Below are 27,743 nucleotides of genomic sequence, written 5' to 3'. Positions count from 1 at the left end.
TGCAGTCGTCAGTAGCAAAAGAGCAAGAATAACATTCGTATCGTTCGAGTCAAGTTTCCCGTGTTTGACTGCCTCGGATTGCAGTTTAATATCCATAAAGTGATCATTGTGTTGCTAGCTAGCTAGTCAGCAAGAACCACTCAGTATTCCGGCCTTGGAATTGTCGTCCTATAGTTGATTTTGCCGTGCCTCGACGATAGAAAGCAGGAAGAACAGTCTTCTTATAGGAGCACAAGATGACCATCCTTACGAAGCCCTTTGGGGATGCTAAGAAGTCGGAGAAGTCTATCCTACCCCTGGTAGGTGGATCGGAAGTTCCGGCCGTCCCGACTGCCCCATCGGTAAGTGGTTTGCTTCTCCCATTTGCGTTATATCATGCATAATGCCATTCGTTTCACAACATTGCGCTATGGCGAAAGATTGATAATAAGACCATATGAACCCCGCCCCCGTTGCCTCCAGTGTTTCGTTGGACCTATCGCGGAACTTGAATTTGTGCGATTTGTGTAATGATTTGAGCGGAAATTTTTATAACGCTCTCAAATAATCAGCCGTAATGGTTGATTTCTCGAAAGCAATCACCTATGCCTATAATGCTGCTGGTGAAGACATGAGTGTGAATCATTATTTTCTCGGTCCGGCTGCCGCCTGCCTATCTACATGGTTGGCCTCCGTCCAATGCAGCAAAATCATCAACTCGCTACACGAAAAACAACATGGATGCCACCATTTTAGTTTCGTTTCACTGCCTGATGCAAAATGCAAACAATGCAGTAACGATAACTCTACCCAGATGGGCATCACGGTAGTTTATTTCGCATTGATAATGTCTTCACTGGCGGATCGAAATGGGCGAAAGGAAAAGTTTTTTTTGGGCTATCTGCTGTTTATCTAGGTACCTACATATAGGCCTTCTTCTACGTTTTAGTTCATTCCATTTTACACTCGTCTCGTCGCCGTTGGTTGATTCTACTGAAGCAAAACTTAGAGCAACATAATATTGATGATGTAGGTATCCGTTTCGGTATACCGTTGCCGGAGGTTTATGTGTGTTTGTTGTTGTTGTTTTTTGTGGACGTTGTTGATTTACCAGGAAAGGGCATTCACTAAATATAGACTTATATTTTACGTTTGTCGTGTTGTTTTCAACTCGACGTGGGGTTACTCAGAAAATCGATACTCTGGAAGTTGGGGTGTTTTTTCTCCAACCAGGAGATATTGTCGTGATGTTGATGTAAACGTTAGAAAAGTAAGAGAAAGAGCAAGAGCATGGGGTGGATTGTAACTGGTGTTTCATTGTAATAATGCTCAACAAACTGATGGGAAATTGTTTCCATACCGATAAGCTGATGTAGAATTTCTATACATTTATATTGGATGGAGTTCTGTTCCAGTTGCAGATAATTGCTTTCGTCAGTCAAAGGCGATCATTCACTGCCATTAACAGAAGCATACAGTCATAACTGGTAGTATGCGGTCCCGTAGCTACTTTCGTCGATTTAAAAATCGATTAGTGTCGTGGCCTGATGCGGTGGACATATTCAAAAATAAATTAAGGTCTAATAGTCCATTGTACGAAATGACAGAAGCCAGTTTGCCTGACAAGATTTGATGATATTGATGTTGCTTCTCACAGTCGTTAGGTTAACTGCCTCCTGTCAAAGTGCAATCATGAATTTATTGAAAAATCAGCTGATTGGAAACGTCTCGTAAAATGCTCCTGGATGATACAAACATGCTAGAGTAGTGGTGGCCAGGCATGGAAAATCATTTACATTCATTTCGGGCATTCATTTACATTCATTTGCTTCTAACTAATTTTATACAATGATGAATGAAGCTTTTGTAGGTTTTGATATTAGCTACAACTTTTTGTAAATTACTTAAATCTGTATCTTTTATGCACGACGAACAAGAGCGGGTAGAACTTGTTATTGTTTTTCAGTGGTTACATAAGAGATACGGATTTGAGTAATTTGAAAAAGTTGTAGCCAATATCAACACCAATATAAGCTTCATATATTATTTTCTGGAAATCTATTGATGAAAAAATTTAGAGGCAAATAAATGTAAACGAATGCTCCAAATATGAATATAAACGATTTTCCATGCCTGCAAAAGTTAATGATGTCTTCCACCTGGGGTCACATGATGCAACCAAGTCGAAACGACTGTTCTCATACAAGCGTTCATATGAAAAATGTGACGTTTCGACTTCCCCAAAGAAGGCACTGGTATCGATGGATTCATAATCAACATGTGTGATTTTGTATGCATTGATAACAGGGCTGGTAGCAGGTCTCTTTTTAGTGACTTGGTCACTATTTTGAAGCCATTCACTAAAAAGTCACTTTTTACACCACTAAAAATAGTCACTAAAGTCACTTTTTCACTACTAAAATAGAGTGAAATTTAAAAATATCAACGAAATGTTTAGATTGGGTACTTGGCACTAAGAAAGTTTACAGTTGTTTTAGCAAAGTAGATTTAACAAAGTTAAAAAATTGAAATTTTTTACCAGGGTAACTTTAGAAACACCAGGAAAACTATTGGGAAATGTCTTCAATTTCTATTAAAAATCGGGGAAAATGTACCTCCTTTCCCAGAAAATAAACTGTAAACCTTGGAAACTTTTCAAAGGTATTTGTCTGTGATAGATTTTCAAAAGTCTTTCAAGGATGGTTAAGAACTTAAAAAAATCCAAAGTAAATTTAAGAGAATTTTGGATGACACCAAGATATGTCAGAGAAGAATACCAAAGTACAGACTACAAAAGTCTCATGTAAAATTAAGTGCTCTGAGGGCCGATTTCTTCATCTTCGCTTAAATCTTAAGATTGGATGAGATTCTAGGATTCTAGATTCTAGGAAGATTCTAGGATGAGGATTCCAATTCTAATAAGAATTCAAAATTCGTTCTGAAATTTCGCTTAAGGGAGCTCTGATGAAAAAACCAAGAAAATCCCGTGAACTCCAAAGATGGTCTCTGCGGATAGTTCTAAAAGAATTCTGGGATGATTTCTGAAGATACTTACAAGAGAATTATTAAGAGTTCGAAATAAATTAAGGTTTCAATGAGAAGATTTTCAAAGTTATTCTGTGATGGATTTTTGTTTTGAGAATTCAGAGGAAATACTTTGGGAATTCTAAGGAGAATACGAATTGAATTCCCAATTGAATGCAGGGGAGAAGTCCAAGATCAATCTAAGCAGAAATTTATGAAAATCCTGAAAAATTCTAAAGAGATTTCAAATAAATTTCAAATGCATTTATGGAAGGAGCCTTCAGGGAGTTCCTAGAAGAATCAATAAAAAAGGAAAATAATCTACTTTAACTAATCATGTGTTATTACTTCATGCGTGAATTTAACGATTTACATAGTCGGAGATGCTTAACGTCAAATATCAGACTTAAAGTGATAGACGATAGATGAGGAGATTAAATTATAGAGTTGATAGTTCTGTTATAGTACGGCAGTGTGAAAATTAATCATTTTGTTCGACCATTTTCCACAGAGATGGCGCTGTTCCGAGAATTGAGAGAAGTGCGAATAATTCGCCTCCGGTGCATATTCAGGTCAAAAAAAGTGAACGACAACCTAAAGAAATTAGTCAGGGGCTTTGCCGTTCAGTTTTTTCCCGGAAATTAATGCTCAACAAGCTACAATTAAATAAAAATGATTTTTCCCCATACAATTTTATCTGCTTTACCACCAGTCCCCAGAGAGCCAAAAAAATTCAAATTTGAGAGAGAAATTCTCTCTCACTAGCTCAATCTCTCAACATGCCATGTATTTTGTTGACACTCGATTTGTGATTTCCCTTTCACAAATTACAAAATAGAGTACCTGACAATACAAAACATGTCTGGTAAATCTATATATGCATTTGCTTTAACATTTGAAGTCCATCCTTTTTTACATATTCTGCGCAAAAGATACTTTATGCCCCGCCCCATACATAAAATTCGGCGGGAAATTCTGTGAGGGGTGAGCTATTTTGTGTGCAGAATGTGTAAAAAAGGAGGGACTTCGAACAATAATCTAAATGCATATATAGAGGTACCAGTACTCTGTGAACAATTATAGGAAAATAGATTGTGCCTAGTTTCCGATAGATGTCACCGCAAACAACAGCTGTGACATCTGATGGAACATGAATGCAGAAGCTTGACAAAATGATCAATTGTATATACAAAGTAGAATGTGAGCAAAGGACAATTTCGAGGAAGGTACGAATCGGGTAGTTGTTTACGTCAGATGGTGAAACGATCGATAGAACTGTTCCGCACATCGGAGGTACATGAGCAAATCGGCGATCATCCCTTTTGCCAGTGGTGGCAGGGGTTACACCCCTTACCATCCCTCATTAACGGATGAGCTTGGTAAAGGAGATGCTCTACCCGATTCGTACCTTCCTCAAAATTGTCCTTTGTTCACTTTCTACTTTCTATATACAAATTTGACACTGCCGTACTACAACGGAACTATCAACGTTTTGCTTTCATCTCCTCATCTATCGTATAAAATGTCCACTTTAATTCTGATATTTGATGTTAAGCATTTCCAACTACGAAAATAATCTATTTCCAAGAAGTTTGTTGATTGTTCTGCAAAGAATTTCAAGAATACAATATTATTTTTTTAAAAGCTTATTTGCCTCTAAGCTTAAGAGAAGGGGAATTATTCTAAAAATGTTCTTGAGATCATTCTGAAGAAATTCTGTGAAAAGTTCGTAGCGAATTATCAAATTTATCTACCTAGATATATCAAAATTTTAAAGATTTCAGACGCAGAATCAAATTCAAGATCATAAAAAAATGGGAATTACTATTTGCTAGTCATCATGTATAACGTAAGCAAAAGTAAATAACTCAAATCACTTCAAATGGTCTTCACAGGAGAATCCGTTGTGAGATTCGATTAAATTAGAGGAATTTATGAAATTTGATTTTAAGTTCCATGCAGTGTTCGGAAAAAAAAAACTCAAAAACTCAAATTTCACGCATGAGTTTATGCGCCTATGAGTTTTGCCTTGCAAAATTCAACGTCGCAAAAATCACCGATGAGTTTTCAGGTTCAAAAATTCATTGCTTTATATTTTGGCGTTATTCATTGTTATTACTATTGTTTGCGCATCAGGGGTTGGAAAACTAACACAACATAGGCATGATATCAATTGACGTTTGAGTGGTTTTTATGAGTTTAAAGCTGGAATGATTTTTCGGTGTTGTGAGTGTGAGTGCGTGAATATGCATGAGAATCTCAGGCGTGAATTTTGTTTGCCGCATTCGCACGCGAGTTTATGCTCGCAGGGAGGCTCAGTGAATGAGATTTGAGAATGATTTTCCGAACACTGGTTCCATGACATAAGAAGTTTATTTCAATATCAAACCGTATTTTAATTTCTAAGTTACCATATAAATGGTTAGTTATTTTGTATTTAAAAGTCACTATTTGGTCACTATTTCCGTAATTTTAGTCACTAAAGTCACTACTATTATATCGCACCAGCACTACCAGCCCTGTGATAATCAACATGGATTTCATTACTGAGAAAGTGAAGTGCCACGTCCTTAAATGGGGCGAATCAGTGACAATGCATGGTTCATTGATCTATTTCAAGCTTTTTAAAGACTCCTTAGTAAACGGTGGTTGATTACATCAACACGAACAACTTTCTTACAGTAATTCACACTCTTAAGGCTGCGTCCCATTTTGTAAATTTTCACTAAAATTAGACAGTTTGAACATACATTAAAATCACGGCTTACATATACCGGGCTAGGTACTCCGCTCCTTTAATAAACAAACAATTACAATTAACAATATAAGGGAAATGCAGGTAATGTCGGCCTAAGTGTCCCTAATTTGGGCCCATACATAAATTCAGCAATCAACTAAATTTTCAATAGAAACCAAAAATATCCATTAGTAACGTCCCAATAACGCGTTCATCTATATAAAATTGATAAATAGCAGACTTTTAGCGATGGGCCCAAATTAGGGACATGTAGGCCGACATTACCTACATTTCCCCTACATTAATTTTAAAACTTTTCTAATGCAAATTAAACATCTACGGTTAGATAAAGTTCATGATAACCACATTAAATGCAATGGAAAATGCAACAACAATAAAATCGCCGGTTTAAAAAGCAAACTGATTGTTACCTCTTGCCCTTGAATGTGACATCCTTGGTGATGATATTCTGAGTCACAGCAAATTCCTGTCGAAGAAATGCCTTTCCACCCCCCATTTCCACCTCCTAGGATCTCATCGGGTACCGTAAGATCGAAGGGATCAGCTCCTATGCCCAAGCTTGTGTTGGATGTTCGATGTCAGGGAAGGGGATCTGCTGCCGGAACACGAAGCTATCAGGAACCTCTACAACATCACATGCAATTTCTTAGAGCTGTTTGAGTTCCGGGTTTGCCACCATGTGCCGAAACCCGGCTGAAGTCAAATCCCGTGAGGCACTTCGAAAACCCGAGAGCTGTGAAAAAAATGTTTCCTTCTGGCTTCTGCACTATTTACATTAACGATTCTGATGGCGTCACTTCGGCCTACTTCGGTTGATGTTTACTCTCTAATGAGCTAGCCTGGTATATGTAAGCCGTGAATTGAAATATTCGAAAATCCCTCTGATGTTGATGGACCAATATTCGACTAGATGTTCGCCACAGTGAATTCAGGAAAGAAGTACGATTATTTATAGTGGATTATTTAATAATTTTGCATCTGTCAAATTTAAGTGAAAATATATCACTACTAGCCTACTGTGTTACCTGAATTACAACGAAAATACGTTGTATATGAGTATCTCGAAAACGACGTATAGTTCGTCTAATTTTACATTTCAAATACTATGTAAAATTAGACGAGTAATACCATAGAGGTAACTCTAAGACTAGAAGGTCCCGAAATAACGTGCTCAACTTTTTGGCTCAGCTCTGGTACTCTCTTCGGTCCCAAGCTAATCGATTCACCCCTCGAAACATAGGAAAAACCAATAACCCCTCATTTTATCTGTCAAACTTTCATAGTGAATCAAAACAAACATTGCGTAGTACTAGAAATAATAAAGATATAAAAAAAAAATAGTATTAGAATTTCGACTAGAATAGGGTACGTTAATCGTTTGCTTGGGATCAATAGGCTACTAAAGTGGTGAGCCAATTTAAAATCGTCAGTTTCGTATTGATTGTTGGTAATACGTTGTATTCGGGGTACTCGTATACAACGTATATTCGTTATAAGTCAGGTACCATTGTGGCTCTAAGCTTGGATCAAATCGGCACAAGTTCCACATTCATATCGTAGGTGCATTATTTACGTTGCTCGAATCCCCACCGATCAAATCCGCACAACATGAGTCTGGACTGTACACATACCCGTCTGTGCTCGAATGTACACTGCAACAGTTCATTGGCTCGGGCAGTTGGGGGAAATACGATAGGTATTGAATAATTAGATTTTTTTGTCATATTGTTTCATCAAATGTCAAGTCAAATTATTTGTTCTGCTCATTGGCTACATTTGTTTTTTTTTTTAATTTCTCAATTAGGCAATTAGCGAACAATTTTGATTTTAATTTTTAATTTTTAATTAGGTTGATTTTCAGCCACTTCTGGGGTAGTTCATCGCCAAGAACAATTTTGATGTGTACGCAAAATAAGTAATTGTGGTAACCCACAAACCCGCCTCCTAATTCCCTCGTAGCTACGCCAATGGTTCTACTGCAACAGCGCAACAAACAATCAATATCCTGCAGACTTGCAGAATTCAATTCACTGTACGGTTTCGCAAGGCTTTGCGTTAGACATTTTTCTGTTATCTTTGGCCGTTTGTTATCAGTTGACTCACCTTAATAATTTGACGTAATTTTTTGTGTAGGTAATAGAAATTTGTTGCCATCAGCTGCTCTCAATCGCATTCAACACCCTTAATCTAGCTCGGTAAAATCTCCAAAAGCCGATTATCTCGGCATTTACTTTTGCTGATATATCTGCAAAATATCTATTTGTTAGCTGTTGTTTTACTGAATCTCAGCAAAATAAATTGCAGAACTACTCGGCTGTTGGAATCTCGGAGAAAAAAATTAAGTGTGAAGGTTCTTTTGTTTGGAACGTTCGCAAGTAATTTATTTTCAAAAAGGTCAACATAGTTTTGACGTATGTAAATGACTCAAAATTAAGAATAACTTAAGGTGCACGTGTGTTTGATGGCTCACATGGTTGGGTTTTTATTCAGCTTTCGAATGATATAAAGAATTAAATTCAATTTTTCTCATTCAAATGGATTGACGAACGTTTCGTTGTGATCGATGTCATCATAATATGAACAGTTAATGGTGATATCATAGAGGTAACTCTGAGACCAGAAGGTCTCAACTACTCTCTTCGGTCCCAAGCTAATCGATGCACCCTCGAAACATAGGAAAATCCATGAACCCCTCATTTTATCTGTCAAACTTTCATAGTGAATCAAAACAAACACCGGTTACTGTGTCAGCGTATTTTCCTCTTTAAATGGTTTTAAAGACCATTATTTATCTACTTCCCCGCCGCGTCTTCAAATTTTGTTTGCATCATTAGGTTAAAATAGTCCTGTATTTTTCGATTGGTGGAAAGTCAGGATAACTCGGTAGATTGTTATCATTGGACGAAAACCTAATTTATTAAGTGGAAGCCACTTTAGCGCAGCGTAGTGTAGTTCAGAGTGAGAATAGAAGCAGGGTGGCCAGATTATTTTTTTCATTATCGGTAGGTTCTCAAAACTTTTATCGGTAGTTATCGGCAGGCCGTCTTATACCACAGACAGTCTTACAAATTAGTACCGTTGTACTCCTTTAATCTAGTACCTCAAAAAGTACAATATGTGGTACTAGCTTAAAGCAGTACAACCATAGAGGTAACTCTAAGACCAGAAGGTCCCGAAGAAACGTGCTCAACTTTTTGGCTCAGCTCTGGTACTCTCTTCGGTCCCAAGCTAATCGATGCACCCCTCGAAACATAGCAAAATCAAATAACCCCTCATTTTATCTGTCAAACTTTCATAGCGAATCAAAACAAACATTACGTAGTACTAGAATTTAGACTAGAATGGGATACGTTAATCGTTTGCTTGGGACCAATAGGCTAGTCAAGTAGTGAGCCAATTTGAAATCGTTAGTTTCGAATTGATTGTTGGTACAACGGTAGTACAACCAACAATCAATACGAAACTAACGCTTTTAAATCGGCTCACTACTTGACTAGCTTATTGGTCCCAAGCAAACGATTAACGTATCCCATTCTAGTCGAAATTCTAGTACTACGCAATGTTTGTTTTGATTCGCTATGAAAGTTTGACAGATAAAATGAGGGGTTATTGGTTTTTCCTATGTTTCGAGGGGTGAATCGATTAGCTTGGGACCGAAGAGAGTACCAGAGCTTAGCCAAAAAGTTGAGCACATTATTTCGGGACCTTCTAGTCTTAGAGTTACCTCTATAGTACAACCATAGAGCCCAGACAACCAGAAGTCGTATAACAATGTACAGACAGTATCGTAAATTGCTACAGTTAAAGTCAAAATCGCATATAATAATGACAAACCTCGCATTATGTTTGAGTTAAATCGTATAGAATGCCAATTTCCGACTTATATGCGATGACTTATTTTTCCATCGTACTGTATCACAAATTGAATCGGACTGCATCGTAAGATTTTTCGAAATGAATTTGTTATTACAGATTAAATCCTATATGATGTTAAATCAACTCGTTTAAAATTAAATTAAAATATGCACCTATATGGCCTCCACTTTTGTACGTATAAGCCATTTCTTTGCATTCTTTACGAATTGTTTGTTTGTATATATGTTTGTATATCACGAAAACAACTTTGAATATACGTGCATTCTGGTTGTCTGGGAGGTAACTCTAAGACTAGAAGGTCCCAAAGAAACGTGCTCAACTTTTTGGCTCAGCTTTGGTACTCTCTTCGGTCCCAAGCTAATCGATGCACCCCTCGAAACATAGGAAAATCAAATAACCCCTCATTTTATCTGTCAAACTTTCATAGCGAATCAAAACAAACATAGTGTAGTACTAGAATTTCGACTAGAATAGGGTACGTTAATCGATTTACTTGGGACCAATTGGCTAGTCAAGTAGTGAGCCAATTTGAAATCGTTAGTTTCCAACCGGTGATTTAATGTTGTCAAAAACGGAGGAGCAAAACCACCGCACAGGCACAGGAGTGGAACCAAACGGTGCAAACCAACGATTTTAAATTGCCTCACTACTTGACTAGCCTATTGGTCCCAAGCAAATCGATTAACGTACCCCAATCTAGTCGAAATTCTAGTACTACACAATGTTTGTTTTGATCAGTGATGGAAAAGTTCGCGAAAACTCACTATGACTCGCGAACTTTTCCCTTGGTGAACTTCGTGAAATATCGCGAACTTTTCCAACACTGGTTTTGATTCGCTATGAAATTTTGACAGATAAAATGAGGGGTTAGTGGCTTTTCCTATGTTTCGAGGGGTGAATCGATTAGCTTGGGACCGAAGAGAGCACGTTTCTTCGGGACCTTCTTGTCTTACACACTAAGAAATAACTACTTTTACACGAGACAATCCATATTGAACGTAAATCATAGAACGTAACCAAACATTTCATGTAAAATTAAGTGTTCTCAAACCGATACGTCAGCTAGTCGACGAAGAGAATGTTTGATTGAAATGATTTTCACGTTTCTTTCAACTGATTCTTATGTCAAAAGGCCCGCTTACATGTGTCGGTCTCAGGGAACCGAAATTTACATGACTTTTTAGTAGTGTGTAGAGTTACCTCTATGGTGGAACTTCGGATCAGAAAGTGGCTCTACTTGTCATTTGCTAACACTAGCGCACCTAGCGGTAGAAGGCATCTTCTGCCTGCAGTTAAGATAAGGCAGCATGCTATGATAGTGTGGGTGCACATAGAAAGCCCGTGTGGAACGCTAGCACAACACATCACTTGTTGAGCAGAGAAACGAACCACTTTTTGATTCACCGATTTGTTTGCACTTCCCCTTCTGTTCTGTGCCACACGGGTAGTAAAGTTGACCCGCTTTACCTACTTTTTAGTTCCTGAACCATAGTGCCGAGATGAGTGAAAAGAACTTACTTTTGGGTACTTTTTTCTTACTGTATACGTTGGATTGGAGTTGCAAAACACATCGCGTTCGATCAAACTGACTGACTACCTGGGGGACGGGCTGTCAAATCAGCCTACTGATCATTCTTGTATGAAATTGGTTCTAAACGTAAACAAACCGTGTAGGTTTCTTATGGCTTATTTAGGTTTGAACCAGTTATGCGAGGTAGGCGACGATTGTTCGTATTTGACCAGCCCAGTGGCAGGCGCGTAGGCAACATGTTATACAGTGACAGCGGACCCAGCACAGTAAAATAAACGATTTGAGCTCGGGACATGCTGCCTACTGTCAAACGCTGCTGTTAGTATAGGTCTTGTCACTGGCCTGTATTTGACAGCTACCTCCCCCCTTGCTGACTTTACGGAAAACAGAACATAGGTTTTGAACATTTTTCAAGATTACTAAAGTGGACCCTACACGATTGCTTTTATTGACAATAATCGTATTGACAATACATTCAATATTGGCGTCAATACAATGAGATTGACAATATTTCTGTATTCACATCATCAATATTATTGTCAATAATCCCCCTTCGCGTCAATATATTGATACGTGTGGGGTTCGCTTAAGGCTGTGAACCATTTGCCGAGTTAAATTTAACTCGTGGTTAAAAGTGACATTTCGAAAGTTATACTTGATGTTCGAAAATCCCTGTGCTGTCATATTTCACTCCCTTAGATCGTATCAAAATATTGTTAGGAACATTTTCTCCGAAGACAACACACCTGTAAAATGCATTATTTCAATGCAAACCATTTTTTTGTAACGCAATTCCAAGCATTAGATTTCGTTTTCCTAAGCAATCAACTGGCTTCTGCATGTATCTGTGCGTAAGCATGCTCCAGGTTGAAGAACAATGTGATTTGGAACCCAGCATGGAAAACAAATCAATTAAAAAATATGATCCTAGATTTTAACAAGTTGTTTCACAAGTATTTCATGATATTCTGTGAAAATTTCTGCCTTTTTGATGAAGGTATTCTGATATAGGGGAAATGACGGCTTCGGCTTGACAGACTATTTTCGGCAACACAAATTGAAACACTATTTTCACTGGATTTTCTTACGAAAACACTTCGCTGAATGCATGCAAACGATTCTTTATGCTTTCAGATTCAATTTGACTATACTTTTACCACTGAGAAAAAGCAATCTAGCAAGGTTTTCTTGAAATGCAACACACGCACTACAAATTGTAGCTGATTTCGAGTTGCCGATAATAGAACAGCAGATTTACATGCAGTTCAAATGGAACGGTTGCCGAAGAAAAACTGGTTGCCGACAATACTCGCTCTCACTAGAGAAGGTTGGAGCTTTGTAAAAGCGTTTCAAAACAGTTTTTGACAATTCTTTCGACTGAAATTGTTAGAGCAGCTGGCAGCAAAAGATTGTAAACAAACCAATACTGCATATGTGTGCGTTCCTTAGAGAAAAAGGCTATAGAAAGAAGGTCGCTGCTTAGGTTGCCGAGAATACGTAAATTCCCCTATCTTGGTATTTTTAAAGATAATTAGATAATTCCATGAACTTCGGCAGAACATCCCTGAGCTTCGGCAGAACTTCGATGAACTTTGACAGGCCTTCCCTGAACTACGGCAGGACTTCCCTGAGGTTCGGCAGGCCTTCCCTGAAATTCGGCATGAGTTCCCTGAACTTCATAAGGACTTCCCTGATTTCCAAGAATTGAAATGAAAGGACTTTCCTGAACTTCAGCAGCCCTTCCCTGAACTTCGGCAGAACTTCTCTGAATTTCGGCAGGACTTCCCTGAACTTCAGCAAAACTTCGGTAGAACTTATCTGAACTTCGGCAGGAGTTCTCTGAACATTGGTAGGACTTCCCTATAGTTCGGAATAACTTCCCTGAACATCGGCAGAACTTCCCTGAACTTCAACAGAACTTCCCTGAACTTCGGTAAGGCTTCCCTGAACTTCGGAAGGACTTTCTCGAACTTCGGCAGGACTTTCGGGAGGGCTTCCCTGAACTTCATCAGGACTTCGCTGAAGCTTGGCAGGCCTTCCCTGAACTAAGGCAAGACTTCTCTGAGCATTAGTAGGACTACCCTGAACTAGGAATCTTGGAATTGAAGTTGTCATTTCAGCAGTAGAATTATTATAATTATACAATAATATTGTGTTTACGATAATGTTCAAAATTTCAATACTTCCCATTTTTCAAATTTGCAATGCTTGTTGGTATTGGTGCATTTCGAATTTGGGTGTGGTTTGAACGGGTGTGGATTCAGTATCAACGGAAAAGCATTAACTTTCACCTTAAAACTCAATTAAATACAGCACAAACAAATCAAGACCAACAAGTGAAAAGGCCTCAACTCCATTTTGTAAACAAACCTTGTAAGGCCATTTTGTAGCGAACCGAAGTCCATCAACGCAAACCAACTAAATGAACAGGTAGGGGAAAGTCTCCTCTACCTGATTGTGTTTTAGGTTTACGAATGGAGGTTTCGGTTCGCGAGAAAGGTTTGTTTACAAAAAGGAGTTCAGGCCTTTTCAATTGTTGGTCATAAAATGATGTTTAATGCAAAAAATCCAAATCCGCGGAACAAAAACACGCAGCGAAAATAAGTACTGTGATCTTTTCAGAAATGAAGTTTAATGATTATTTGAAGTAACGCTTTGATTATTTTGGTGCCACAATAATTGTTGACATGCTAAATAATGTTTCGAAAATGACCAATTTCCCATACATTTTTGTATGGCGTCCTTATATTTATTTCCGAAGGAGAAAATCACATCTCCAATTATTTCTCCTAGGTACATGATGCAATCGGTACTTTCTTAGGCTCATATTATAGCATGATAATGGGGCTTCCAAACACATATGATTTAGAATTGCTCAGATTCTTAAATTTACTAGACTACCATGCGAGAGTAGACTACCATGCGTCTCCATTGTCTAGTCGCATGGAAGTATTGAGCGAAAACCCAAAACTTCAATTTTTTGTACCACATGAATGTCTTAAAATTTCACTTTACCAAACAGTTTTCTTCGATTGTAATAAATTAATTTAAATTGATTGTTTCTTGTGTAATACTTGCTATCAACACACCCCTGGGCTGTGATCACTGCCGCCAACAGATGCACAGATGTCGAATCGATTTGCGATCTTCGATGAAGTTGTTCTGTTTTCTCAATCTTAGTCCCAGGTTTGGTATTTTTGAACTTTCGACAAGCAATTCAACAGTATCGGACCGTTCCCGAAATCCAGATAGTAACCAAATTCGTTCAAATTTGGTTCAGTTGTTAGGGACCTCAATACGAATCGCAATAGCTGTGGGTAGCAAGGGGTTGTAATGTTGACCCATCTTAATGTCCACGGTTTTTCTGTCTAAATGGTATATGGATGGCTATGTAAGATTGTGGTTAGCTACAATTAGGATGAGCAACGGAGAGAATAGTGTTTTTCAGTCGTTAGTCTTCTTTCGTACTGATTTGCATACAGAAATTTCCAAGATTTCACGACAATAGGGAGCTGTTAAAGTCAAATCACAACATCCAGTGCAAATACCTATTTTAAGTTACCGTTAAATGCCAAACTAATTTGTACCTGGGCGGACCTCATTAATCCGAGCGTATTTTATTTATATAAATCTGAGCATCCATCATCGAAGCGCCTAGGAATGATAACTAAATATGAGCCAAAGAGTAATTTTCCATGGCAGCACGTTTCATAAGATAAGGCGTAAAATTGTTATATACAGCCACTAGCAGGCACAAATAGCAGCGGCAACAAATACACTCATCCACACATGATAACTATGACTTAATGCGCCCACAAACGCGTGAAAATATCCACCCCGTCCATTTCTCCACAACTCTTCACTGAAAGTCGATGGAAGCACCCTGTAGCTATTTACACTTTAGCTTAAGTAACGATTCAGCGCTCTCGTCGCACTGCAATCTTTTGCAGGGGCAAAAGGGCAAACAAATAAATATTTACATATCTATTCTGTTTGGCAGATTTTACTAGCTATAGCGAGAAACATAGTAGAACCAAATGGAGTGCTATATCACCCATAGTAATTCACTTGCAGTGGTTCTAAAAAATTTGTATTAACGCTGCATATAATTCTACTGGGTTCAAATTTGTACCACACATTTTATTATTTAACGAGTTCGGGCTCGAAGTCCACACATCGAAATTACCCGATTCCCATTAGCGTTCATGGAGATATTGTCATCAGTGCTGGTCGGTATGTGGTAAACACAATAATAAATTAAAACTGACTCATATCAATTAGCCTAGCGTTTCTTGTAGAGCACCAGGCTAACTTGCGAGCCAGTTAAACCGGTCCAACCGGTGGAAACTAACGATTTTAAATTTGCTCACTACTTGACTAGCCTATTGGTCCCAAGCAAATCGATTAACGTACCCCATTCTAGTCGAAATTCTAGTACTAAACTATGTTTGTTTTGATTCGCTATGAAATTTTGACAGATAAAATGAGGGGTTAGTGGATTTTCCTATGTTTCGAGGGGTGCATCGATTAGTTTGGGACCGAAGATAGTACCAGGGCTGAGCAGAAAAGTTGAGCTCGTTTCTTCGTTTACCTTTACGGTTAAACCCCGTTTCCCTGATAGCGATTTGTTCTGAATAGTTAGCCACACAACGATTCAGAAGGTCCAAGAATGGGATGTTGAAGCATTGTCTATTATGGCCACTCAAGTTAGCGATTTCAAAATAAGAAATTAAGAATAGATTATACCATATTCATGGTAATCCCCAACATGGTTGCAACATCTCAATTTAGTGAGCACATCAGAGCCGTCGTAGGTACTTACACGACCAATGAGATCAACCCAAATGTGTGTTCAGTTTACTCATAAATCGCAAAAAGTGCACAAACTCAGCAATGAGTAAATTTGCCTAATATATGAGATAATTTTAGATTGGATCTTCTCAGTTTATTGGTACCACTCCTAGAATATGTAAAATTTCCATCAATTTTCCTTATTTTCCTCAGAAAAACATGAGGCAAATTTACTTATCGCTGAGTTTCTGTACTTTTTGCGATTTATGAAAAAACTGAACTCAAATTTGGGTTGTTCTCATTGGCCTTTTACACCTTACTTTTTTCGGTGCAATATTTCTTGGTAGATTAAAAAAGAATTAGAACCAACGAAGAAGTACTTTAATGATCCTGAATCGTCATGCATGGCTGTTTGTAAGCATTTCAACATTCCGTGACGCAGAAGTTTAGCTTTACAAGACTGATGGACACCAATGATTCCAAACTGCGTGATTTCGAAAAAAAGGAAACACATTCTCTGTTATGAATTAAAGTCAAGACCTTAACCCTTTCCTTTCCTTGATCCACCAGGTCCGTCTCATGTTTGTCTACCATTAAATAGCCAGTACCAGCTTTAATAACTTCTCCGTGTGTTCATTATTCTCGTCCATATGTATTCTTGAGAATTCATCTGAGCAGCTATTGATACAATAATTAATATACAAATGATGACGTTTTAGTGGATTTGTAAATTTTAGTCTGTATGGATCGTCTTGTGTTCTAACACTTTTTTGCATCATAAAACAACGAAAAAATTGCTGGGAAGGAAAGGGTTAAAGACAAGTTCAATTAGACGTTCCATACTAATTTACAACCGTCAATTTATATCTTGGAGAATTAAACACTGGCTTAACGGAAAGCTTACGGAAATACGGTTTGATTTTTCTAAACATATTGGAAGAGATGTCAAAATCTAAAAAAATCAGTTTTTTCTCCAATTCTAAAGAAAGTTTACGTCTATTTTTTTTGGTATTGTAACGGGTGTCCACTAAAAAATGAGAATGAAAGGAATGGGTCGGGGAAAAACACCAGCGAAGTTTAGTTAAAACTGATTTATTTCATACAACGGGTTAACATATGTCTTCAAACTGAGCATAGTGAACATTGGCATACGGTCTGTGGTACGCCGTTTGGCGCAGCTTAGTAGTGGAAAATGGCCGTGGACGGCTGCCACATCGATTTTCCGGATGCAGCTTTTGGTCCTTTTGGTGAGTTGCCTGGTGTCCTGGCCTTCCAATTATCCCTGTATACCATGGAGCTCAATAGACCGAAAAAATCTTCGATAGGACGGCACTGCGGTAGATTTGTCGGATTCCGGTCTTTTGGCACATATGGTATATTTTGGCTTTCCGCCCAAGGGATACGACTCTATCTACGATGCAGGAAAGATTGTGTTTTTCTGTGGCTAGCTGTGAGGACGCTGAGTAGATAGAAAGAAGATTGATGACGATTCTGAAGATTTCCTGCAATGTTGATCACGAAACTAATGTAATCGATCTTTCCTTTACCGATTTCTTTTGAACTGCGTACTGGGTCAAGAAATGTTAAGGAAAAGTAATTTCTTTAGCGTTCCGTGTCCTGTCCCGTAGTACGTAGAAACTTAATTACTTTTCAGCTGCGTACCAGGCTTTAAATGGTCCAGCGTGTACTTTTTTCCACGATCTTCGTTCGCTTGAAAGAATTCTCGATGAACATTTCAAATGGTCCTATCTGCTTTGATCGATTCTCTTCATCGACTTTCTCTTTCGTCAATAACTCAGCTGCAAAACCTTTCTCTGTTGTATTTGACGTTTTGGACGCTAGATAAGAACCTCCTTTATCAAACTATGTGGTAGAATTAACGCGAAATCTGTTTGCATAGCAGTGGTTATGAAAAGAGAAAGTCTATGAAGAGAATCGATCAAAGCAGATAGGACCATTTGAAATGTTCATCGAGAATTGTACAATACGCGCGCGCAGTTCTTCCTGTTTCAACGACATGCTGAAAACGACGAATGAACATGTGTTATAATCATACTCATTTTTTAGTGGACACCCGTTAGGTCTTGGATCATTCGTGACTTTGGTGTGAGAGGTATGAATCCCAAGTAACATATTTCGTTTCATGAAGTACTACAAGGCTACTATAAAACAACATTCAGAAAACCCTGGTCAGGGTAGCTTTGCCTGGAGATCAATGATGCTTTTTAAATGATTTCTGATCATCCTGGTGTCATGGTTGAATACCTGCGAGAGGTGATTTGAATGGTTGTACAACCTACACACTTATTTTGCATCAACTTTTTCACAGTGTGCCTCACGTGTGCCGCAGCACAAGTGTCATGAGTGTCGGTCATCATACTGATTTTTTGCTTGTTTGTTGGTATGTTTGGCAACCCGGTTAATTTGACAGTTCAAATGTTTTGTTTTGAAGAAACAAAACAACGAACAGTGGAATCTTTTCCCAGATTCTAACCATCCAAACCGAGACGATGTTCCAAAGGCACCCCAGCTGGACAAGCTGATACCGGACAAACTGGCCAAACCGAACGATCCCCTTACGAACGTAATCGAGTTCCTCCATTGCCCGCTGGACAATGAGCACGACTAAGACATCATCGAAACGCATCTGATGGCATACGAAATCTACAATCGCTGGAACGCGCTCATGCTATCGATGCCAACTACCCGACCGGGACAACATGGATGCACGGTTTGAGGCGGCTAATGTCATGTACCAACTGAATGACAAGAAACGGGACCAAGCGGTTTAGTTGAGAATCCGACGAAAATGTTTCTGCTGCTTAAGGCTGGCTGCTTCAGCGGAGAGCAGGTGGACCAAAGAATTGGTCATTCGACACAGTCTACTGCCTCCTTAATAAAGTTAAATAATAATAATAGTCTACTGAAATTTGATTCGGCACAATTTGGGCGCACTAGAACATAGTAGAAAAAAATTGTGTCTACTAACCGAATTGGATTCGTTCAGAAACAACAACAAGATATATGCAGGGCGTTATCTTATGCGAAGCTATGCGAAGTTTACATCTCCCCAGTGTCCTTTTTCCTATTATTTGACCCGGGACAACTTGCTTATCAGCGGCGCCGGTGGTGTAGTGGTAAGCGTGATTACCTCTCACCCCAGCAGGCCTGGGTTCAGTCCCAGTCTGGGATGCTCTGAGGCATAACATCTTTGATCACGCCTTGCTTCAGAAGGGAAGTAAAGCCGTTGGTCCCCGGTTCATGAGTTGATGGGTAGGGTCCAGGTGAGGGATCTGCCTCCCTGGCATGGGTAGCATTGGTGCTCAGCACGGAAAACAAGATCGACGTTGAACAAATAAAAAAAAACTTTTATTGGTGTTAGTGAAATGAGCAAATGTCTAGTGGTGTTCGTATTTCATTGCAATGTTTATCTTTTTACACGAAACAGCTGTTAACAGTTCCGTAAATCTCACTGTTCGCAGTATGGAATGTTATGGTAGAGTGGCATCGTCACTTGAGTGCTCAGAAATGTTTACAATATTTTTGCTTCTAACACCAGCAAGCTGCCTGATGGCCCGGACCTTATATAAACGTCATTGACCTCTTCCCCCAGGGTATAAGCAGTATTTTTCGTTTTTACTAAATTAGAAAATATAAACTGATTTTCCCAAACATCTTTCAATATTAGGTGCATTATACATATTTTATGGAAAATTAAACTAAACTGAGCTGGAAAAACTGAATGGGGTTGGGGAACGGGGCGGAAGTGGTAAGTCAAAACGGGTCAAAACCTCAGTCGTGGTGATTAGTAGGGGTACAATCCGATCAGTCGATCAGTTTTCTCGGGGACACATTTTGTTATTTCAAGCTGAACATTGCATTAGGTCCTAAGTAACATTGACAGATTCTATTAGTCGATTTTCTTTTTGTATCCCCATAGCCATGTAAAGTCATTCTCAGGTATTTTCAGCATAGAGACCGGTAAAAGAAGGTTTTATCTAGCACCTAATACGACAAATACAACAAGAAACGGTTATGTGCTCAAGTTATTAACGAAAGAGGAAGTCGACGAAGAGAATCGATCAATGTTACTTAGGACCTAATACAATGTTCAGCTTGATTGCTTTTATTATCGGATTCATTTCACAGTCCACTTACCAAACATTCGAACTGTCAGAAGTTCTGGGTTGCCAAACATAACAGAATGTTCATTATTCACTAAAAATGTAGCCGGCACAATGACCGGCACTGTCGGCACATCTGTGGCACAATGACTGGCATTGTCGGCACACTTGAGACACACTGAGAAAAATGACACTTTTTAAGTGCGTCGAGTGACCTACCCCTTGAGGTGGATACATTCACAAAGTGCTACCAAATACGAGTCGTCGTCACCGGTGCACAGTGGGGCAGCAATGCCATGCGTGTGGCCAAAACCTCTAGCGCCGTTGGTTTGCTTTCTACAGTGATATAATGTTCTACAAAGTTGCTCAATACTAAAAGCGCCATCTTTTGAAAGTTTCATATTAGTTCATTTTTACGTCACATAGGTGGCGCTCGAGTCTATCTTTTGAACGGAGCATCCTAGCCGAATGGTTTTTACGGCAAAGTTGTGTAATTTGAAGTGTTGAGAAATTTTGTCGAAGATGAATGACTCAAATTAAGCGAGATATTGGGCAATTTGGAAAACTAACCTCTAAAATTGCATTTTTTCCTTTTTTTCACCTCTATACGCCAAACGTATACGTTTTATACTCTGATAATTATCAAAATGGTTTGATTCATCCAATAAATATCCATTACTTTATATATCATGCTTTATTATAAAGTTATTAACATAAATGTCTCAAAAAAGTGATGCACAAAAATGTCAATTACTCAAAATATAGCAAAAAGTAGCAGTCAATTTTTTTTACAGTGATTACCTTGCTGGGTAAAATAACGACCACAGTTCACCAGGCAACTGCAGGCATTTTCACATAACATTATTTGAATATTGCATATGGTAAATTCTTTCAAATTTGTTGAATATGTATTTTATAATAATAAGCATGCCAGACAGCAGGTCTGAAAGCCACTAAGAGTTTTTTAGAGCTTCAGAGAGATTTGGAGATCTACTGAGAAATTTGTTTAGCTTCAGGGTAGTTCGTAGATCTTGAGAACAGGACTACAAAACTTCAGAAAATTTAACAGAAATTGATAGTAGCTCTTCAGAAAAATGTTTAAAGAAATTTTCAAAACTTCAAGCAAGCTTAAATATTTTCAGATCAATTTGTAAAACTATAAATAAAATTTTGGTAAATATTCAGGGAACTTCGCAGACCTTCAGAAAAGTCCAAGAATCTACAGTGATGTAAAGAATTTCACAGAAGTTTGGACATCTACTGAAAAATGATTGAACATCAGAAAAGTTCGTAGATTTTCAGAACAAAGCTGCAGAACTTTGGAAAATCACAAGAATGGTCTTCAGAAAAAAATTAGACCTTCAAGAAAGAGTGCAGATTTTCTTATGCATTTTTAGAATGTCAGACATTTTAATAGGTCTTCAGTGAAATGTGCAGAGCTTCAGGGAAGTTTGGCGGTTTAAAAAAATATTTCTTACGATTTCGATACTTCAAGGAAGCTCAACTATTTTCAGATAAATTTTGAGAACCTTAGGTAATTTAGAAGATCTGCAGGGACATTTTCAGATGTTCAGGGGAGCCTGAGAGTCTACAGAGGAATTTGCAAAACTTGAGACAAGTTTGCAGATCTACTGAGAAATGTATAGAGCCTCAAGATAATTCTTAGATCTTGAGAATAAAACTACGGAGCTTCAGACAACTTTACTTTACTGAAAGGTATTTTCAGAACTTCAGGTGAGTAGATATTTAGAGAAATCTGTAGAACTGCAAAGAATTTTTCAGATCTTCAGAGACATTCAGTGATTCAGTGTTTCAGAAAAAGTACTTCAATTCCAAAAAACAAATCTCAGCGAAGTACTAAAGTTCAAGATTTGCAGAAATGCAGAACTCCATGGAAGTTGGAAATAGATAGATCTGAAGAACTTCATAAAAGTCCGTAGACCTTAAGAGAAGTCCATAGAACTTCAGGAAGTTCGTACATTTTTAGAAAAAATGAAAAACTTACAGAACTTCTGGAAAGTTCGCCGATCTTTAACACAACACAACTTCAGAGAAATTCAAATATTTTCAGATAATTTGTAGAGCTTTTGTGAATTTCAAAGAAGTTCAGATAAACTGCAGAACCTTATGGAAGTCCAAGAATCCACAAAGAAATGTACAGAACTTTAGAGAAGATCTACTGAAAAATCTGCAGAATTTTATTGAGGTTCTTGGATTTTAAGTAAAATTTACAGAACTTCTGGGAAGATAGATATTTGCACAACTTCAGAAAAATTGGTAGATCTTCAGAGAACTTCCTTTAATTTCCGGGAAGCTAAAATTTTTCTAGATATTTTATTATACTTAAGGGAATTGCGTAGATGCTCAGAGATATTTACAGATATTAATTGAATCATGATAATCTACAGAGAAAATTATATAACTTTCGAAAAGTTCGTAGATTATTAGACATTTAGTGAACATCATAGATAATTGTTGATATTTAAGGATCTTAAATCTGCATGGATTCAGGAACTATGTAAATTTGTATAGAAATTTGAAGAACTTCTAAAGAACACACAGAACTTCCAAGAAATCTGCAGAACTACCGAGAAATTTGCAGATCTTCAGGAAAGTTGGTTGATCTTCAAAGATATTTTACCAGAGAACAGAAATAAAACTTCAGGTACGTCCGCACGTCTTCAGAGATTATATTATGCAGAATTGAGATCTTCATAGAAATTTCCAGTACCCAAGGAATCATGTAGATCTAAAGAGAACTTTTCCCAGTAGCTTGTCGAAAGTTGGTATCGACATCCTGGCGAAGTTTTGAAATCCTTTTTCGTCTTAATATCGCAGTTCTTGAAGGACAAGATGAGCCAGATCCCTGCCTTTGCTCCTCCTGAGCAACCATTTCCTACTCCGCAAAGTGCACCTTCTCCTTCTTATTTTATTTAAAATAATAAAAGCAAATACGCCTGCCAAAGCTAGAGCAATTTTCCGGTAATTCATTATAAACGCATTTACTTTTGATTCCGGATACAAATTTTGTTTTGAAATCTAAATTGGCAATTCTTTCGACATGTGCAAGCAGTGTGAACACCAGCAAATAGGGGGGATCGACAAAATGTGTCAAAAGTAAAATCGAGCAGATTTTTCATTATGGCGCGGCGGTCAAAATCAGACCAAGAAATCAGATAGTCTAAACGGACCTTTAGCCATTTTTCCACTCTTCTTCAGTTCTGGATCAACATTAGAAAAGGGCCCATCAGCATTTGTAAACAAACCGTTCTAACGCCCTTTCCTCACAAAGCGAAGGCCGGTCACGCAAACCAACACCTGCATCATGTAGAGGAAACTTTCCTCTATCCGATGATGGTGTTGGTTTGCGTGGGCGGCTTTCACTTCGTGAGGAAAGGGCTTTAAGACGCTTTGTTTACAAATGCTGATGGGCCCTTTTCTATTGTTGATCCAGCAGTTTAGCTTTGATGATACCCCAATCAATTGACGTCTACTCCATTATCGCGATGCCGCATTCTTACTGTAGTGGCAACTCGCCAAATCTGGCAAAAACTTGACGGGGCTCCGGTGGGACCTAATCATCGGCAATACACGTTTTTTCAGGCATTCGTTGATGTATAACTATATGTAGAGCGCACAACCGGTAGGGTGGCACGCTTGCCTCTTGATCAGGGCCCCACAAAGTCACTTTCAAACGAAAATCTTCAAGTAACGATGAAGCTCTCCAACCATGACTTTCAATTGAAAGTCATTTTGTCTTCTCTTCGAGTAGATCCCCGTCAACATCAACAGAACCACTTTCGATCGGTTTTCATGCTGTTTGTTTTGACTTGACTCGTGTTCATTTCTTCTTTCATTGTCAAATGAACTTACTTTTGCATCGAAGCGAAGCTGTTTGATCCAAATTCGCGCAGTTTTTATGACTTTTGTTGATTGTTCACTCGGTTCATTTAAGCGTGTGCGCATAGATCTGTGCACGTGGTTGTAAAATTTATCATTGTTGGGTGGTTTGTTTACCCATCAATATATGGGTACTTTTTGAATCGGGATGACGTCTAGAGATCGAAAATTGATATGCGACGCCATTTTTAAATCCAAGATGGCGGCTTCCAGATTAAGAAAAAGTAGGAAATGCTGTCAAATACTTATCAAAAAGGTATTTTTGGAATCGGGAGGATGAAAATCGATATCTGACGCCATTTTGAAATCGAAGAAGGTGGCTTCCGATTTACGAAAAAGTGGAAATTCAGTCAAATACTCATCAATATTGGTATTTTTGTAATCTGTATGAAGTCTAAAGATCGAAAATTGATAAACGACGCCAATTCGAAATACAAGATGGCGGCTTCCGATTTCAGAACAAGTGGGAAATATTGTCAAATACCCATCAATATAGGTATTTTTGGAATCGCGATGACGTCTAGAGATAGGAAATCAGGATCCGACGTCATTTTGTAATCCATCAAATACCCATACAAACGGGTTTTTTTTTAAGAATCCGGGTAACGTCTAGAAGCCGGGAATCGATATCCGACGCCATTTTGTAATCCAAATGGTGGCTTCCGATTTGCGGAAAAGTGTCAAATTCCCTAAAATATGGGTATTTTCAGGATGGGGATGAGACATAGATGCCGAAAATTGATGTCACGCTGTCTTTTTTGGAATCGGGCTGACATATAGAAGCCAGAAATCGATGTGCGACGCCATCTTGAAGTTCAATTTAAGAAGAAGTGTCAAATAGCCTGCAAATGACATCGAATATCGATTTTCAGCATCTACGCGTGGTCCCGGTTCCGAAAAAACCCAGATATTAGGGTATTTGACACTTTTGTGAAACCCGATGGCCACCATATTGGATTCCAAAATGGCATCGAATATCGATTTTTGGGATGTACATGTTGTCCTCATTCCGTAAATACCCATATTTTAGGGTATTTGACACTTTCTGAACCCTGATGGCCGCCATATTGGATTCCAAAGTGGTATCTGATATCGATTTTCGGCAGCCACGCGTTGTCTCCGTTCCGAAAAAAAACCATATCTTAGGGTATTTGACACGTTTTAGGAAACCTGATGGCTGCCATTTTGGATTCCAAAATAACGTCGAATATCGATTTTCCGCACCTTCATATTGTCCTCGTTCCGAAAATACCCATATTGTGGGGTATTTGAGACTTTTCCTGACCCCGATGGCCGCCATCTTGGAGTCCAGAATGGCCTCGTTAATTTAATTTTAATTTTTATTATTACTATACCTAAACTGGATGCCTTCCCTATCGGCAACCTATATTGTGCGAATACTATCCGGATACTATATTGTGATGCCTGCGTCGTCAGGTCGTGAGGTCGTGACAAGTCGAATGAGCCCCGAATTGAAGTGAAAGTGGAAAAAAACGAAGGAAGCAGTTTTCGAGTCATTAATTGTGTCAATTGAAACAAGTCTTTGCTTAAAATGAAATGAACTGAAGCACTTGACGAACGAAACAAGTGATAGTCCTGTCATGTTTGAAAAGAGGAATGTTCATCGTGACTCGATAACAAGAAACACGATGACTTACACGAAAATGATATTGCTCGAAATGAAGCGATTTTGCGGAGAGTTCATTTTCTTTTTCTTGATCCCCTACTTTCAATGTTGATTGACATTGATACACTAGGGTAAATTATGGCTTCGGCACCCATTGACTGTTTTCGGCAACCGAAATTGAAACGTTAAGTTCACTGTATTTTCCCATCAAAACTCTTCGCTGAACATATTAAGCCGATTCCTTACCTTTTCAGCTTCAATCTGATTACATTTTTACGACTGTGCAATCCTGTTCTGCCATATTTTTCTTTAAATGAAATATACACACTACAAAATACGGCTGATTTCGAGTTGCCGATAATAGAACAGCTGGTTAACACGCAGTTCAAATGGAAAGGGTGCCGAAGAAAAAGAGACTGCCGACAATAGTCACACTCACCTGAGAAGTTTGGAGCGTTGTAAAAACATGTTCAACCCGTTTTGATCAATTCTGTCGATTGAAATTGGTAGAACAGCAAGCAGCAGATAAATGTCAACAAACAAACCTGTCATGTATGTGTGGGACGCTGAGAAATCGCTAATAGAAGTTCGGACGCTGCTTAGATTGATGAGAATACGTAAATTCCCCTATATGTTCAGTTTCTACCAAAAACACCATTCTTACGCGTTGAACCATGAAAAACCCATAAAATTTCAAGGTCATATTTTTAACCGGTGAACCGAAACACGCTTCCTATTTAGAGTCAGCGCCCCAGTCACCTCTCACTAATTAAGTGTCATTTTACCGTTTCCATTTTTGCCGACAGGTCTCCCGCGATGACGAATCGGCTGCGTCCAGCATTATTCTGATCCGCCGTGCCCGTCGTTTCTCTACGGCTACCACCTACATCCTGTTTCTGATTGCCCTGCTGGTGACGTCGCTGGGAATCATTGCCGGTGTGTTCTACTATCGGCAGAATGCCCACTTTAGCAACCCCCTGCGATTCCACGGTTTCTGTCAGATCCCGTACGATTCCACCAACGTCAACGACAACAATATGTTCTACATGAACGCGATGCTTCGCCACGATGATGTCAATTCGCAACTCGATCAAATTGAAGACTTGGTCCAGCCGATGCAGAGGGAGTTCCAGGAAATAAAACAACGCTTGGATGACACCGATATGGACGTGACCGATCAATTCTTCAAGGAGGAATTCGAACTGGGCCTGTCCGACGACGAAAACTACTCGAAGATCAACGTTCCAGTTTTCCATGGTCAGCGCCAGGGTCGCTTCCTGCACGATTTCAAGTACAACCAGTCCGGCATCATCGACAAGGACAACGGTCGGTGCTTCTTGATGCCACTGGATCGGGAAACCGTGCTGCCACCCAAGTCGCTGCGGGATTTGATCGAGAAGATGTGGAACGGATACTACAACATCAACACCAGCACGGTTCGCAAGAACATGCGTGTCATCACGCCGGAACTGAAGGATTTGAACGACGTGTCGCCGAGAATCACCAGCGAGTGCGCGGATATGAAGATCTACCGGTTGGAGAAACTAGTTTCTGGAGGTGAGTTGTGTAAATTTTACCCTTTTAAACGTCAACTAATTCGGTTCTTCTTATTCTCCCATCCGCAGTTTTCAAACGATCGGCCGATCTGCACCAGCACGCCAAGTTTGCCGAATTCGGCGGTAATCACATTTCGGTTATCGATATTCAAAATTTGGAGGATATCGTTAACTGAAAGCTGAGGTCATCCTCCAGCTAAATGATTTATTTATGTTAAATTTCGAATAGAAGATGCAAGCACGCACTTACACAATAACAAACAATTAAAACCAAAAAAAAAAAAACAACTTTTCACCATTTGATTGCGGAACCTAGGAAATGAAAGCGGAACAGTAAAATGTTAGTCCGGAGCACGTGGTACGGGACGGTCAGTATGGAACAAATTTAAACTAGAATTATTGGTGCGTTGGATTGTTGGTGACAACGTCACGTGATACAGAGGATGTCAATGTAAAAGTAAAAGACAAGTTAGGAAATTAGAGCCCTCGAAGCCCCGATTATGCGATTGATGTGCAACTATATTTTGAAAAGCAAGCAATTCATACTAAAGAGTAGTTTGTCATAATTGAAACTTTT

The 27,743-nt window shown here is 38.8% G+C and overlaps 1 protein-coding gene across 1 annotated transcript; it reads left to right on the top strand.

Annotated features, from left to right (window-relative positions):
• Nucleotides 1-27,743, top strand: LOC135699017 (uncharacterized). The gene is made up of 3 exons (XM_065219199.1): nucleotides 1-341; nucleotides 26,417-27,167; nucleotides 27,236-27,743. The coding sequence occupies exons 1-3, from the start codon at nucleotides 237-239 to the stop codon at nucleotides 27,340-27,342; spliced, it is 963 nt and encodes a 320-aa protein (XP_065075271.1). The 5' UTR covers nucleotides 1-236; the 3' UTR covers nucleotides 27,343-27,743.

Source organism: Ochlerotatus camptorhynchus, unplaced genomic scaffold, assembly GCF_037179485.1.
Source record: "Ochlerotatus camptorhynchus isolate MF236.1 unplaced genomic scaffold, CSIRO-AGI_Acam_v1.1 ptg000101l, whole genome shotgun sequence".
NCBI classification, from domain to species: domain Eukaryota; kingdom Metazoa; phylum Arthropoda; class Insecta; order Diptera; family Culicidae; genus Ochlerotatus; species Ochlerotatus camptorhynchus.
Note: the sequence above shows the minus strand (reverse complement) of the source record. Positions and strands in the feature narration are given on the sequence as shown.